This window comes from Cetorhinus maximus, chromosome 17, assembly GCF_964194155.1.
Source record: "Cetorhinus maximus chromosome 17, sCetMax3.hap1.1, whole genome shotgun sequence".
Taxonomy (NCBI): domain Eukaryota; kingdom Metazoa; phylum Chordata; class Chondrichthyes; order Lamniformes; family Cetorhinidae; genus Cetorhinus; species Cetorhinus maximus.
Window position 1 is genome coordinate 67,072,391 of NC_135895.1, and position 16,536 is coordinate 67,088,926.

A 16,536-nucleotide genomic window follows, 5' to 3' on the forward strand; every position below is an offset into this window, starting at 1 on the left:
CACTCCTCTTATGCCCGGATCCTTCCTGATGGACTCGGCAAAGGGTTCTATGCAGCACACAAAAAGGACAGGCGAGAGAGGGCAGCCCTGCCTGACTCCAGATTTAATTGGAAAGCTATCTGTTTCCCACCCATTGATTGAGACTGCGCTACTGATGTTAGTGTAGAGCAGTTGGATCCAATTTCGAATTCCCTCCCCAAAGCCCATTTTGGAGAGCACATCCCCCATGTAGGTGTGCGATATTCTGTCAAAGGCCTTCTCCTGATCCAAGCTGATGAGGCAGGTATCCACACCCCTGTCCTGTACATAGGCAATCGTGTCCCTGAGCAGCGCCAGGCTGTCAGAGATCTTCCTGCCTGGCACAGAGCAGGTCTGGTCAGGGTGAATCACCAATTCCAGAGCGGATTTGACCCGGTTGGCGATGACCTTGGACAGAATCTTATAGTCCATATTCAACAGTGAAATGGGTCGCCAATTTCTAATTTCCTCCCTTTCCCCCTTGTGCTTGTAGATGAGGGTGATGATGCCTTTCCTCATGGATTCTGACATGCTGCCGGCCAGGAGCATACTCTCGTACACTTCTAGCAGGTCTGGGCCGATCAAGTCCCACAGAGCCGAATACAGCTCCGCCGGCAGGCCGTCGCTTCCGGGGGTTTTACTCTTCTCGAAGGACTCGAGGGCCTTAGTCAGTTCGTCAGGAGTTAGCGGTTTGTCTAGGCTCTCCCGCGTACTGTGGTCTAGGACCTCCGTGATAGAGGACAGGAAGGACTGGGAGGCCGTGCTGTCCGTGGGCTTCACGTCATACAGTCCGGCATAAAAGGATTTGCTGATCCTCAGAATGTCGGACCGTGATGACTTTACTGAGCCGTCTTCTTCCTTCAGGCTGCTGATCACAGAGCGCTCTCTGTGTACCTTTTGGAAGAAGAAACGTGAGCACGTCTCATCCTGCTCCACGGAGCGGACCCTGGAACGGAAGATGATCTTGGAGGCCTCCGAGGCAAAGTGCGAGGCTTGCTGGCCCTTCACCTCTTGGAGCTCCTCCTTGACATCGACCCCCATCGACTGCAGCCGGAGCAGATTCTGCATCTTTTCCTGGAGTCGGGACATTTCCCTCTGTTCCTTTCTAGCTTTCTGGGTGCCTTTGAGGATGAAAAACCTCTTGATGCTTCCCTTGATCACTTCCCACCAGTGTGTCAGGGACTCAAAGAGGGGTTTCACGGTTCTCCAACCTTTGTAATCCCTCTTGAGCTCCTCAATGTTCTCTGGGGTCAGCAGTTGCACATTTAGCTTCCATGCCCCCCTGCCCACCCTCAGGTCTTCCTCCAAGTGGCAGTCCGCCAGTAGGAGGCAGTGGTCAGAGAAGAACACCGGCTTGACGTCGGTGGATCTGACTGTGAATGCACGGGACACAAACAGGAAGTCTATCCTGGAACGAATGGACCCGTCTGGCCGCGACCAGGTGTATCTACGCTGCGCTCCGTCTGCAGGGTTGCTGAAGACGTCGTGCAGCTTGGCATCCTTAACTGTTTCCATCAGGGATCTGGACGTAGCGTCCAATCTGCTTCCGGCCCTGCCGGATCGTCCAGCCGCATCGATGATGCAGTTGAAGTCCCCGCCCAGAATGACCGGCCTGGAGGTCGCCAGCAGCAGTGGGAGCTGCTGAAAAACCTCCAGCCGCTCAGCCCCTTGTGCCGGGCCGTACACGTTAATTAACCGGAGTGGAGCGTTCTTGTACATTACGTCTGCTACCAGGAGTCGCCCGCCCACCACCTCCTTGACCTCGGAGACGGTGAAGTTGCCTCCCCGCAGCAGAATACCCAGGCCGGAGGAACGAGAGTCGTTTCCGCCCGACCAGATCGATGGCCCGTGGGACCACCATCGTGACCATTGCCTGTAGGAGCTGAGGTGCGGTATCGCACACTCCTGCAGAAACAACAGGTCAGCTTTGACCTTGGCTAGGTAGTCCAAGGTCGCAACACATCGCGTAGTAGATTTAATGCTACGCACATTTATGGATACAATCTTTAAACCCATTTTAAAGCATTTATTCTCCTACCAAACCCACTGTCTCTGAGAGTCCCAGACCTTTAGTCTGCTCCTTCATACCCGTAGTGAGCTCAAATTCCTTCACTTTGGATGGGCTGAGGTAGATCTCCTTGGCCGTGTTCTGCTCCGGTGGCATCTGGAGGTTCACGTAGTGAGCGGATTTTGAGATGACCTTTGCTGGAGAAGCTTCCCCAAAACTCACCCCCTCTGGGGGGTTGCTGTTCCCGGCTTGCTGGAGCTGGGGTGCGATGATTGCCTCACTGCTCCCAGATTCCAGGGGCTGTGGTGCACTGGCCTCCTCAGGTTGCAGGCAAAGTTGGGGTGCGTTGGTCTCCTTGTTGTCTCCAATTTTCTGGAGCTCGGGTGTCTCGTCCTCCAACGCCCTGGAGCTTTGCCGCCTCTTCTGTCGGTGCCGCTCTGGCACTTCCTCATCCGAAGAGCTGCTGCCCTTGTCATCCGTGTCGGATGGGAGACGCCTCTTGCCGCTTCTCTGGGAAACGCCTTTGCTTCTTCTTCGCTCCCTCTTACTTTTCTTGTTCTTCACCGTCCGCCACTCCCCCTGCTGCTTTTCCACTGCTGCCTCCTCCTCCATTGATTCGCTGTCCTGAGGACTGGAAGGTTCAGGGGGTGGTGCTGTTGATTGGCTCTCTGTTGCCTCAATCTCTTTCTCCACCTTGTCTCTCTCTGTGTCCTCCTTTGTCCCGTTGAGCTCCCTGGGGGCCTTGGTGGTTGGAGTGACACGGAACATTTCTTCTGCTTCCCCGTGGTCGGCTTTGGCTGCCTGTGCGTAAGTACGGCAGCGTTTGGGGCAGGTCCTGTAGAGGTGACTTGCCTCGCCACACAGGTTGCAGCACTTGGCCTGTTTGCAGTCTTTTGTCTGGTGCCCTTCCTGTTTGCAGATCTTGCAGAGGGAGGCGCTGCAGTTGGCCGCCACATGACCAGCCTTGCCGCATGAGCGACAATGCTTGGGTTGCCCAGCGTAGACCAGGTAGCCACGGTTTCCCCCGATTGCGAAACTGGAAGGAGGGTGGAAAATGGCTCCCTTACCATCGGTCTTTAGCGTGACCTTAAACAGGCGTTTGCCTGTCCAGATCCCCAAGTCGTCTCGAATCTCGGTGCCGCTCCCCACCTTATCGAAGTACCTGGTGAGGAAGGTGACCACGTCGGCGACAGGGACGAAGGGGTTGTACACATGCACCATCACCTCACGTTCCCGTTGCAACGGCAGAGAAAAGTGCGGCTCCGCCGTCAGGATCTTCATCTCCGGCAGGTCTCTCTTCTCCTCGAACACCCTCAGGAGCCGGACGCAGTCTGCCACTTGCTTGAACGTGACGTCGAAATAACCACCTTTGCGGGAGTCGTGCAGGGTGAAGATCTCCGTAGCTTGGAAGCCGCACGCCTTCAACAGGATCCTCCTGGTGAAGAAGCCCCGATCCATAGGTGATCCTCCTTCGTCGCTGTGGTTCACCGTGACTCGGACGGTGATAGGTAACCCACGGTATGAATTCGGATTGCGATTGGTTTTCGCCCTTCCATCCCGACCTTGCCATGGCAGGACCATGGTGTCGCTCCTGCAACACTTGATCTTAGCCGAGAGGCCGAGAAGCGCACACTACACTTGATCTTAGCCAAGAGGCCGACTTCCACTTATTCCTAACAGCAAGATGGCCTTGCAGTTACAAATAACATCCTCAGTGATGTGGTTTTGTGCGTTATCTATCCCCATACTCTTCAACCACTATATAACATTTGGCAACCTCTCCCACCATCTCTCCTGTTATCCAACTACATGGAATTTGTTGCATGATTATACCTATACATATTCAAATGCATCAAGCACAACAGCATCAATAGATTCCCTTCATTCCTGCACCATCATAGTAATCTTGGCCCACTCCTCTTCCTCATCTACATACCGCAACTCAGTAATGTCATCCAATGGCAGAAACTAAGTTTCCATCTACTTGCTGTTCTGATGGCTAGCTCTCCCTCTCCACCACCGCACTAGACCTCAGCCCCTTTTTCTTGATGAAGTAATGGATGAGCCAATACTGACTTAAATTTAACATTGAGAAAACTGTTTTTCTAGGCTCCTGCCATAAACTCCTCCTTTGTTATCAATTCTACCCTGCTGCATGGCTACTCACTTGAGATAAACCAAACAGTCCAAAGCTCTGACATTCTCTTTGACCTGAAGCCGAGCTTCAAACACCATATTCTATCACTGCAAGAATGCAGATTTTCACTTTCACAACAATGGCAGCTTCCACTCCTACCTCATCAGTGAACCACTATCCATGTTTCCCCCCACCCCCAAATTCAATTATGCTCATATCCTCTTTTCTGGTCTTCCAATTCTCCAGAAATTCCAACTTATCCAAAATGTATCTTTCTGTCCAAGATTTTAGTCACCCTTCCCAAACATCAAATCTGACATCTATTTCCTGCACTGCAACAGTGACTGCAGCTGGTTGTGACTTCCTTTGGACAACCTGAGGTCAAGGGGCACTACATAAGCACAAATCCTAGTTGTGGTCTTTTGTACTCTGTGCAAAAGAGTAAGAGCTTCTACAATATATCTTGAATACTGCAGCCACAAAGCACAAGGGAGATATTTTAACGTTGGCTGCAATGCATGAAGCTGATGCCCAGTGTCAAAGGCCTGAGTTATGAGAAAGACTGAAGACATTTTAGTATTTCACCTTGAAAGGGGGTGCCTGTTGGCTAATCTTATGAACACATGTAAACGGTGAAGAATAGTAAATGGTGTGGAAAATGTAATTTTTGAAAACTTTCAACTATGAGTAGAACAGGAGGACACACATACAAATAGTAAAAGGCAAATTTGGAAATGACAGCAGAAAAATTCTTCAGTGATCAATACCTGGAGGAGAGAGAGAGAGAGCAGGATATATTACTACAAGGGTAAAAGAAAATCCCAATGTACCTCCTGGGTCACCCTAGATCAGGTAGTATTAAATTTTATGTTGTGACTCAACCTATCAATACTAACATGATTCATACTTAACATTTTGTTATCATTGAAACAGTTAACAGCCATTGGATCTTGAGGTAGTTATTCGTAATCCTGAAAGTAAAGGCATCAAATCCCACTTAAATCAGGTTTGTAGAAGAGGTACAGGATTAAAAAGCAGAAAGTCAATCTTACCTGTCATGTCAGCCTTGAGGGCCTCTGCTTGCCTGGAAAGAAAAGAGAAAAAAAATGTATAAATACAAAAGTAATCAATCCTGACTGAATATTTCAAATTTAGTGCAGATCAATTAGCGTTGCGCTTCATTGTAATAATTATCCAGCATTAAGCCCAGTTATATTCACACCTAGGAAATACTAATGCAGCACACTGGGTAATCTGACAGACAATAATTGGAAATGTGCAGTTTACGATCTCTCAGCAGGGTGGTTCAATGGAAGATGCAACAAGCTGTGAAGGTCCATTCACTTCTAAGATGGAACAGATGGTTTTTTAAAAAAGCTGAACTGAAATACAAATACAGATGTCCACTGCAGCAGATAGCTTTGTGGGCCACAAACGCATTGGCTGCAGTGGGTACACTGAGTTAAATCAAATATTAGTCTCCACAAGCATAAAATATCAAAAATAGTAGTGAAAAAGTTGGCTTAAAGTTAACCCCAAAAACAGGTGGTTTTACATTGGAATACAGCAACTAAATTGGGTCTTTACATAGCTTCAGAAATGATTATGCAGGCAGACCTTAATTTCATCCAAGAAATGTAGAATCCCAAATGACATCTACAACTGCTGCCACCTGTTGGTGTCTTGTCCAGCATCTGGAGGCATCCATTTAGGGGTAACTAAATAGTTTTACTGTTGGAACAAACTGTTCCTGTGTGGCTTTTGGTGCATCTTCACTGGCCACTTTTCCAACAGGTTTTTTGATTCATCATGGTGTTGGTTACCAGTCCACACAAGTTTCACATTCAATGAAAATGTATTTAATAGATTTACACTTTTTTTTAAAGAATACCCACTGCTACAATAATAATTTCCAATGAGACTTTTGTAATTTGAACCCATCAGAAATCTGATAATTGAAGCTTAGTGGAACATTTGATCCTTCAATTTATGTTCAATGGATATAATATATGTTCTTCATTCCAAGGCTTTCATAGGATACAGAATTGGGTTTTTTTGGAGATATTTTATCGTAGCCAACTAATAGCTTTTGCTGCAAATATAAAAATATTCTACAAAGAGTATGTGTATATGTTATCATTCCAAAATAAATATTTTAAATTTCCCCTTTCCTTTCTCATTTGGATTCATACTACCAATTAAATACCAGCTAATGCAGCTAGTCTGCTCTCAGGGATTGCTTGCTCAAGGTAATCAAAGGTGAGGATGAAGATTATTCACCCTCCGATTTTCTTCCCCTATCTCAGTATTTGTCACTAATAATATAGTGGAAACCAGGAAATAATTGAAGGAAATAGCAAAAATTAAAACTAACCCAAAATGTGATCTACATGTCAAGGAGTTAAGGCCACAATTAGATCAGACATGAACTTATTAAATGGCGGAGCAGGCTCAAAGGGCCGAATAGCCTACTGCTCCTATTCCTTATGATCTTATGGTGAGTCTACTTTTGGAACCTCATTTCTGGCACTTTCGCTATATCACTTAATATACTCAGAATCCAATGATTTACCCAGTTCTAAATGACTTAATTAAATTGTATCAATGGCCTCCTGTGCTAGTATGTTTATATTCCCACCAGATTTTACAGTAAGAATGTTTATTTCTGGGCTAACTTTCCAGCACCTTTTCATTACAGATCTCCCAATTAGGTAGCAGATAAGGGGAACCTGTTCCCATTGGTGGAAGGATCAAAAACAAGAGGGCAGTTTTAAGATAACTGGCAAAAGTAATGCAATGAGGAAAACCTCCCTCATGCATTGAGTGGTTACATAAGAACTAGGAGCAGGAGTAGGCAATTCCGCCCCTCGAGCCTGACCCACCATTCAATACGATCATAGCTGATCTCATTTCAGCCTCAACTCCAATTTCCCGCCCTCTCCTCATAACCTTTCAACCCGTTACTAATTTAAAAATCTGTCTATCTCCTCAAATTTATTCAGCGTCCTGGCATTCACTGCATTCTGAGGTAGTGAATTCCACAGATTCACGACCCTATGAGAAAAGTAATTCCTCCTCATCTCTGATTTAAATCTACCACTCCTTAGCCTAAAACTATGGCCTCTCATTCTAGAATGCCCCACAAGGGAAAACATCTGCTCCATGTCTACTTTGTCTATCCCCTTTAGCATCTTATATACCTCAATTAGATCTCCTCTCACCCTTCTAAATTCTAGCGAGTATAGGCCTAAATTGTTCAATCTCTCCTCATAAGACAAGCCCCACATCTCTGGAATCAATCTAGTGAACCTCCTCTGAACCGCCTCCGGTGCAACTACATCCTTCCTCAAGTAAGGGGATCAAAACTGTGCACAGTACTCCAGGTGCAATCTCACCAATGCCTTGTACAGCTGCAACAACACTTCCCTATTTTTATACTCTATTCCTTTAACAATAAATGCCAAAATTCCATTTGTCTTCCTTATTACCTGCTGTACCTGCATACTAGCTTTCAGCGAATCATGCACGAGGACACTCAGATCCCTCTGCACTGAAGCATTCTGAAGTTTCTCTCCATTTAAATAATAAGTCGCCTATTTATTCTTCCAACCAAAATGGATAACCTCACACTTATCCACGTTAAACTCCATCTGCCAAATTTTGTCCCATTCACCTAACCTGTCCATGTCCATTTGTAAATTTATTTCTTCACTGCAACTTACTTTCCCACCTATTTTGGTGTCATCTGCAAATTTAGCTATAGTATCTTCTATTCCTGACTCCAAGTCATTAATATATATGGTAAATAGTTGGGGCCCAAGGACCGAACCCTGTGGCAGCCCACGAGTTACAGCTTGCCATTCAAAAAAAGACCCATTTATCCCGACTCTCTTTCTGTTGGTTAGCCAACACTCTATCAAAGCTAATATATTACCCCTAACTCCGTGTGATCTGATCTTGTGTATTAATCTTTTGTGCAGCACCTTATCAAAGGCCTTCTGGAAGTCCAGATATACTACATCTACAGGATCCCCATTATCCACTTAGGATTGTAATGCACTGTCTGACAGTGTGGTGGAGGCAGGTTCAATTAAGGCATTCAAGGGGGAATTGGATTATCTGAAAGGGGAGAATGTGCAGAACTATGGGAGAAAGCAGGGGAGAGTGGCACTAGCTGAATTTCTCCTTCAAAGGGCCAATGCCACTGCAGTTAGATTGTGGTTGCACATTTATAATAGAAAACAGGATTTAGGGTTAGAATCAAATAAAGGAGAGGGAGGGTGGAAAGAAGAAATTATCTTGAATTGATGCTATAAATATAAGCATGTGCCACTTAAGAGAGAGAAGCAAAGGTACAGAATGAATTCTGGGTGGTGGGCTTCAATGACGATTAGGAAGAACAGCTCAGTGGTACCAGCGCCAACCAAAGCTGTGACAACTCAAACACGGGGCTGCCAAATTGGGTACCCACCAGGTGAAGGAAATAACATGAGGGAGTAACCTACTTGGCTTCATCCTCATCAATCCACCTAATACAGATCATGTATGTACGAACATATGAAATAGGAACAAAAGGAGACCATTCGGTCCATCAAGCCTGCTCTGCCTTTCAATAAGATCATGGCTGATCGGTTTGTATTATTAATTCCACATTCCCATCTACCCCCAATAACCTTTGATTCCCTTGCCTAACACAAATCTGTCTACCTCCACTTTAAAGTTATTCAATGACCTTGCCTCCACCACCTTCTGAGGCAGAGTTCCAAAGTCACACAGCCCTCAGAAAAAACTTCTCCTCATCTCTGTCCTAAAAGGGCGCTCCCTAATTTTAAAACAGTGGCCCCCTAGTTCTGGACTCACCCACAAGCGGAAATATCATTTCCACATCCACCTTGTCAAGACCGTTCAGGATCTTTTATACTTCAATCAAGTCACCCCTCACTTTTCTAAACTTCAGTGGAAACAAGCCAAGTCTGTCCAACCTATTCTCATAAGACAACCCGCTTATTCCAGGTATCAATCTAGTAAACCTCCTCTGAACTGCCCCTAATGTATTAACGTCCTTCGTTACATAAGGAGGCCAAATCCACACACAGTATTCGAGATATGGTCTCACCAATGCCCGGTAATACTGATTGCCATTGCACAGTCTTGGTGAAGACAAAGTTTCCTATCTAGTGTGAGGGCTTCTTCTATCATATAGCATATGATTATTATATATTATGATTATTATATATATTATACATATTATTGTTATATTAATAATTCACATATGATTACACATTACTAATGTGTTCTCCGCCTGTCCCACATAGCACATGTAGCAGCCCAAAACCAGGCTTCCATGAGGCCATCAGGCACAACAAGCTTGAAGGATGCAATCCGTAATCTCATGCCTCAGCACACTCCTATAAAAAGGTACACCAGGGATAGTACCAAGCATACCTTAAGGTTAGATAGCAACAACAGATTGTATTTATATAGTACCTGCAATATAAAACATTGCAAGGCACTGCACAAGACCATTATAAAACAGGATATGACAATGGGCCATATAAAGGAGCTACTAGGGCATGATCAAAAGGTTGGTTAAAGAGGTTGATTTTAAAGGAGTGTCTTGAAGGATGAAAGCGAAGCAGAGGTTGCTTAACCAAGAGCCAATATAGATCAGCCAGCAGAGGGGTAATGCGTGAAAGGGACTTGGTATGAGTTGCGGCACAGGCAGAGTTTTGGGTGACCAAGTTTACAGAAGGTAGAATGTGGGAAGCTGAGCAGGAGTGCATTAGAATCAAGTCTGCAGGTAACAAAGGCACGAATGAGGGTTTCAGCAGATCAGCTGAGGGAGGGTAAAATTGGGCAATGTTACATAGGTGGAAATAAGCAGTTTTATGGCAAGGATATGTGGTCAGATACTCATTTCAGGATTCAATATGATACCAAGGTTCTGCTGTCTGGTTCAACCTCAGACAGTTGCCAGGAGAGGGATGGAGTCAATAGCTAGGGAGCAGAGTTTATGGCAAGAACCAAAGACAAAGGCTTTGTTTTTCTGATATTTACTTGGAGGAAATCTTTGCTCATGTCAGAGAAGCAGTGTGACAATTTAGAGATGGGGTCAAGAATGGTGAAGAAGTAGAACTGGATGTCATCAGAGTGCATGTGGAAACTGATAGTATGTTTTCAGGTGATGTTATCAAGGGGTAGCATATGAATGAGAGGGGAAAGTGTAGGGGACAGCTTCTTGGAGGGCACCAGAGGTAACAGTGTGAGAGCAGGAAGAGAAGCCATTGCAAGTAATTCTCTGGCTTTGTCTGGATAAATAAAAACGAAAGCAGGTTTGTGCCGTCCCATCTAGCAGTGCAACAATGGAGAGGTGTTAGAAAAGGACGACGTGATCAACCGTGTCCAAGGCTGCAGACAGAGCTATGTGGTCCCATAACAGAAATCAGAGCAAATCTCTCCAGAGCCAACACAGTCAATCACAAATGGTGGAGGACAACCAGACAACTGGAGAGAGGCTCTACAAATAAGCTCTTCTTCAGCATGATCAAGTCCAGCAGGGCTTAAGAGATGCTGCTGCATGTTTGCAAGTCTTCAGCCAAAGGTGTCAAGTGAATGACCCTATTCAGCCAGAACCGCATTGTTCACTCCCAACTCAGGCTCTAACCCATTTCTTTTCCCTTCCTTGAATTTCCAATATCAGTCTCAGGTTTTGTATTCCTTCCCAGAAACAAGCTTTTTTTCAGTTCACCTTCCCTCCCAACATAAAAACTATAGCTTCATGTTCCCCTGATCCAAATTCCAGTGAAGTCTTAGCCAAGAATCCCCCACTCCCTCTCAGTCCAGATCCCCTTGCCTTTGTGAGCAAGGTTATTAATTCAGTTAATTAATTCAGCAAATTTAGGCCAGCTTTGTTTATGATTAACTTGCTGAGTTTTAAATACTGCAAATGCAAAACTCTTTTCTTCAAAATTTTATATAAAATAAACATGATAAACAGAATTAAGTGATGTCAAATCTTAAGATAAAACCACTAAATTGATCAGTTTTTAAATCTGGTGGAGAAATGCTATTGCAGTTATAGAGTTTATAACAACTCTATAATTAGTATTACCTCCAAGACATGTTTTACTGCAGGAAACATTTTCACTTTCAAAAGGTAAAATAAAATTTGAATGGGCAAGATGCAGCTGATTATTATTACATATTGGGAGATGGAATTAAGGGTAGTCACAGAAAGTTGCATCCAGGACAGTTTTAAAAACACACAACCTAAAAAATTTGCACCAGTATGGCAAGAGACAAAGCAAAAGTCTTTTCATAATCCACTGCAACTTTGATGCAAATTTAAAAACAAAAAGAAATTATAATTTATAATCAAGATAAATCTACTGGCATTTTAAGCATCGCATTTTGATGCGCAACTTTAACACAAAAAACTAAATTCATTAGTCAGTTTCTTCAGTGCACTTTCACATCCAGGGAAGATGCCAGATGGCCTGCAGCTGTGAGTAGCTTCAACCTGAATACAAGTGGCATTACCATGGCAGTGTGCTGTGATTATACTACATTTCAATTTTATTAAATATGCAAAACTTCACATTGTCACAAAAATACATTACTTACTGAAAAAAATCTCTCATAAAAGCAACAAAACATGTTCTACACTAAACTATAATATGGAACATTGTGGAACAAAGAAACTCAAATCTGCGTCGGCTCACAGAAGTGAATGAAAACTCCAGAAGTAATTTTAGCACTCTGCATCAGTTTCCTAAAATTTTGTTTTTTTAAGCCAAGAGGAGCGATTCAATACAGCCTGTAAAAATGATCAACCTTTACTCTGACCTCAATACAATTTAGTCTGTCATTCTCCAAAGTAAACTTTATTTTCTGAACAGGTAGACTGTGAGGGAGGGGACTGGACATTTCAACAGTGTTTCCAAAAGGGGAAACAGCTGCAGTGCAGCATGATGAATTAATGAAGAAAACACCGTGTATGCAGACTGGTGACGTTGTTTGATCACTTCAGGCTGTCCTGCCCATGAGACACCATCTGTCGTCATGACAGCACCATTGCCACCCGAGACACACGCCATGATGTCACTGTTGCTATGCCCATAATCTCCAGGAAACATCAAACGATGGACAACATAAATAATTGCATAAATAAGACCAACTTACATTTATATAACGTCTTTCATGACCACTGGACATCTCAAAGTGCTTTATAAGCAATAAAGTACATTTGAAGTGAGTCACTGTTGTAATAATACAAGTACACAAGAAATGGGAACAGGAGACCACACGACCTGTCGAGACTGCTCCGCTATTTAATAGGATCATGCCTAACTCAGGCCTAAACTCCACTATCCGACCTGCTCCCTATATCCCTTGATTCCCTGAGACACCAAAAATCAATCTCGGCCTTAAATATATTCATGATAGCATATCCACAGCCCTGAGTGAAGAAATTTCTCATCACAGCCCTAAATGATTCACCCTTTAACCTGATACGTTGTCCCCTTGTTCTAGATTCTCTAGCCAGGTGAAATAATGTCAATTATTTACCCTGTCAAGCCACTTCAAAATCTTGAATATTTCAATGAGATTATCTCTCATTCTTCTGAAGTCCAGAGAATATAGGCCCAATTTAATCAGCCATTCATCATAGGACAATCCTCTCATCCCAGGGACCAATGTAAAGAATTTTCACTGTACTGCCTCCAATGCAAGTGCATCCTTCCTTAAATATGAATGCAAAGTGCACCAACAAAAGCAAAATACAAATTTTATGGATACTTATTTATATTTTCTTCCATCCTAAAATAGCCCGATAGGCTTCTGAACTACCTATTTTTCTCACATGAAGCATGGCCGAAAATAAATTTAAACAGAAAGATTGTACAGTTCCGCATGACAGATTTTTAAAAATCTGGCAGGTTTCCACCACCTCATTATTTTCAATTATTGAAAATTTGTTCTGACAGCAGGCATAAGACCATTCAATGAAAGCGACACTGACAGAATGGCTGAGGAGCAGTAGCACTCAGAGAAAGAAACGGGAGAGTTGAGAGCTCAGCTACCTAGCATCACACCCTTTCCGGCATGTGTGTTTGGATGAAACTCAAAATGGGAAAATGAGAAGTTCCACTGTCAAATTTTTCTTTGATGTTCATCCTCCACTAGGTATGATCAAGCTGGTTGATTCAAGTTTTGATTTCAAAAGCTGTTGTGTTTACTTTTTAAATAATGCAGCAACTGGTCTGTATTAGCAACAAAGGAGACAATAAAATAGTGACCACGGAACCATGTCAGATTGACAGCAGTGACAATGGCGAGTGTTGTGGTTTTTCCTACTTGCATTTGATCGGGCCAGATATTTCAGCTTTTGTGGTGTGGAGAACAAATTGGAGAAGGGAAGTAGCAAGTTGTCACATCCACTCTGTTCACCTCAGCATTTACGAACAAGAGGTCTTGAGTGCAGAGCTGCAGTGCATTTAGTGGAAAAGTTCAAAGAGCTCCTTTTTCTCAACCGGTTTGAGCCTGAATTGAAAGAGGGAGACTTCGCCAGCCTGTCGTTTCACCCTGAATTGTTCCATTGCCTCACTACAAAAACCATGTTGTGTGCATCAGCAGCTTTCTGGGAGAGCAAATATTAAATGGTATCCCCACCATAACTAAAGAAATCAAACTATTTCTGGGTATGCATACCTACAGGTTTATAATTTTCTTGGTAATTTTTGACCCTTGGCAGATGCTTAATGGATATCATAGAATCAGAAGAATTACAAATTTTTCCTTTTCTGATAATGATTCAATTTACTTTTAAAAGCTTCAAATGACCTTGTCAACCTCCACAACACTTTCAGGCTGTGCATTCCAGATCTGTGCATGTAAATATTTTTCCTCATGTCACCACTGCTTCTTTTGCCAATTACCTTAAACGCGTGCCCTCTGGTTCTTGATCCTTTCAACAAAGGGAACAGCTTCTCTCCAACTACTCTGTTCAGCCCTCTTATGATTTAGAATACCTCTATCAAATCTCTTCTCAACCTTTTTTCCTCCGAGGACAGGCCCAATTCTCCAATTTTTCTGTATAACTGAAGTTTCTAATTTCCAGAACCATTCTTGTGAATATTTTCTGCACACTCTCTAATGCCTTCACATTTTTCCTAGTGTGATGCCCAGAACTGGACTCAATACTCCAGCTAAAGCCGAAGCAGTGTTTTATATGGATTTAACACAACTTTCTTGCTGCTATTGATAAAGCTCAGGGTGCTGTATGCTTTATTAACCATGCTCTCGGCCTGTCCTGTGGCCTTCAATGGTTTATGCACATCAACACTGCGGTGAAATTTGTGGTTTCAAAACTTGTTTTTCTGAGATAGACCCTAACTGAAAAGGGAAACTGATCCTTCTAGTTTCTAAGGAAATTTAGACTGACGCTGAGATTGAAAAACATAACTTCTTGGAGACTGAAATGGCTGAAACCATATAAAAGGACGTAGAGCCATTAGAGCTCAGATGAGGATCCCAGTGGTGCGGTACAGGCAGACTGAAGATAATGGGAGCTAGATCCAGGGGGTAAGAATAGGCAAACATACAGTTGCTGAAGCTGTTTCTGTTATTTGAAAATAACATTGGTGGATTTACGCCATTCAGGCTGTCATAAGCAGAGTTGAGGAGGTTCTGCAAAAGCATGCCATTTTTGGTGAAGACTGTGCCCAGGGAACTCGGGTTGGTTGTGCGCTGCTGTCGGCTGGGGATCAGGCTAAATCCTAGGAGAAGCTGAAATTCTTTAAGAGGAAGGATTCTCCTTTTTGGGATATTATGCCCACTGGTTTGGTTTCCTGCACACTGAAAGCTAGTGGGGACATAATCAGACCATTGCTAGTTCCATATACTTCAACTTTCTCCAAAAATTTAAACCGTGTATGCAGAGTCCCTTTAAAATACTGCAAATGTCTCCCTTTCTCACAGGAGCTGTTCAAAATGATAACTACTACAAAGTTCCTGTCTTACACTAGAACTGATGCTGTTTACAAATTTTCTTGTGGCTCTCTTCTGTCCCCTGTTGCCTTCTGCGTATGTTTATATTGGGTGCCATATCATAGTAATTGTAACGCAATCTAAATTAAATACTTCATTGCAGAGCTAAAAGGTTCAAATGAAGCATTAAATGTAGCAGCTAATTGGACCTCTAAATGACAAACCTTTTCCTGTTGCTTTAGCTGTACATTTGCTAATATAGGAAACATAGAAACAGTAGGCCTTTAAGCTCCTCAAGCCTGTTCGGCCATTCAGTGCGACGACTGATTTGCAACCGAACTCCATATGCTCGTCTTCATCCCATAATAGGAGGTGTCAGCTGTGGCTCAGTCCATAGCACCCTCGCCTTTGAATCAGAGGGTTGTGGGTTCATGTCCCACTCCTGGAAACCAAGAACTGCGATTGTACCCGAAAGGGTCGCAATCTGTGACTGTTGATAACTCGAAAGAGTTTCATCCCATAATAGCTTTAGCTAACAAAAGTCTATCAATCTCAGATTTAAAAACAATTAATCTAGCATCAATTACTGCCTGCAGGATAGAGCTCCAAACTTCTACTGCGCTTTGTTTGTAGTGTTTCCTAATTTCACACCTGAAAGGTCTGGCTTTAATTTTTAAACTATGCTCTTTAGTCCTTGACTTTCCAATCAGCAGAAATAGTTTCTATTTACCCTATCTTTTCCCTATAACATTTTGAAAAGTAGAATCAAATCACCCTTAATCTTCTAAATTCCATGGAATATAACACTAGGTTTTGCAATTACTCCTCATAATTTAAACCTTGAAATCCTGGTAGCATTCTGGTAAATCTACACTGCACTCCATTCAAGGCCAATATATTCATCCTTCAGTGTGATGCCCAGAACTGTTCACATTGTTCTGGGTGTGATCTAACCAGGACTGTGTGTAGCCGTAGCACGACTTCTACCCACTTATATTCTAGTCTTCTCAATAGAAAGGCCAGCATTCCAATAACCTTGTTGTTCATTTTCTGTACCTGTTCATGACATTTTAATGACCTATGTATTCAGAACCCAAATTTCTTTGGACTGGACCTGTGTTGGTTGGAGCTTTTGACCATTTAGAAAGTACTCTGTTCTATGCTCCAACATAGATCCTTGTGGGACAGCACTAGTCACATTCTGCCAATTAGCGTACCTACCTATTACCCTTCTTATCTCTTGCTGCTCAGCCAATTTCCCAACCAGGTCAATAGTTTGCCTTCAATTGCGTGAACTTCAACAGTCTCTTGAGGGAAGTAACGTAATATTTCCAGAACATTGTATAAGACTGATAAAAAGATAGAATTCTAGGTTTTATATGAA

The 16,536-nt window shown here is 43.4% G+C and overlaps 1 protein-coding gene across 3 annotated transcripts in view; it reads right to left on the minus strand.

Moving 5' to 3' along the window:
* smg7 (SMG7 nonsense mediated mRNA decay factor) overlaps positions 1 to 16,536 on the minus strand; it is a 170,458-nt gene that overhangs the window by 109,055 nt on the left and 44,867 nt on the right. For all 3 annotated transcript variants that reach the window (XM_078561379.1, XM_078561380.1, XM_078561378.1), the window contains exon 2: positions 5,216 to 5,247. In XM_078561379.1, coding sequence (XP_078417505.1) covers positions 5,216 to 5,247 — 32 coding nt within the window. The remainder of the gene's footprint in view (positions 1 to 5,215; positions 5,248 to 16,536) is intronic.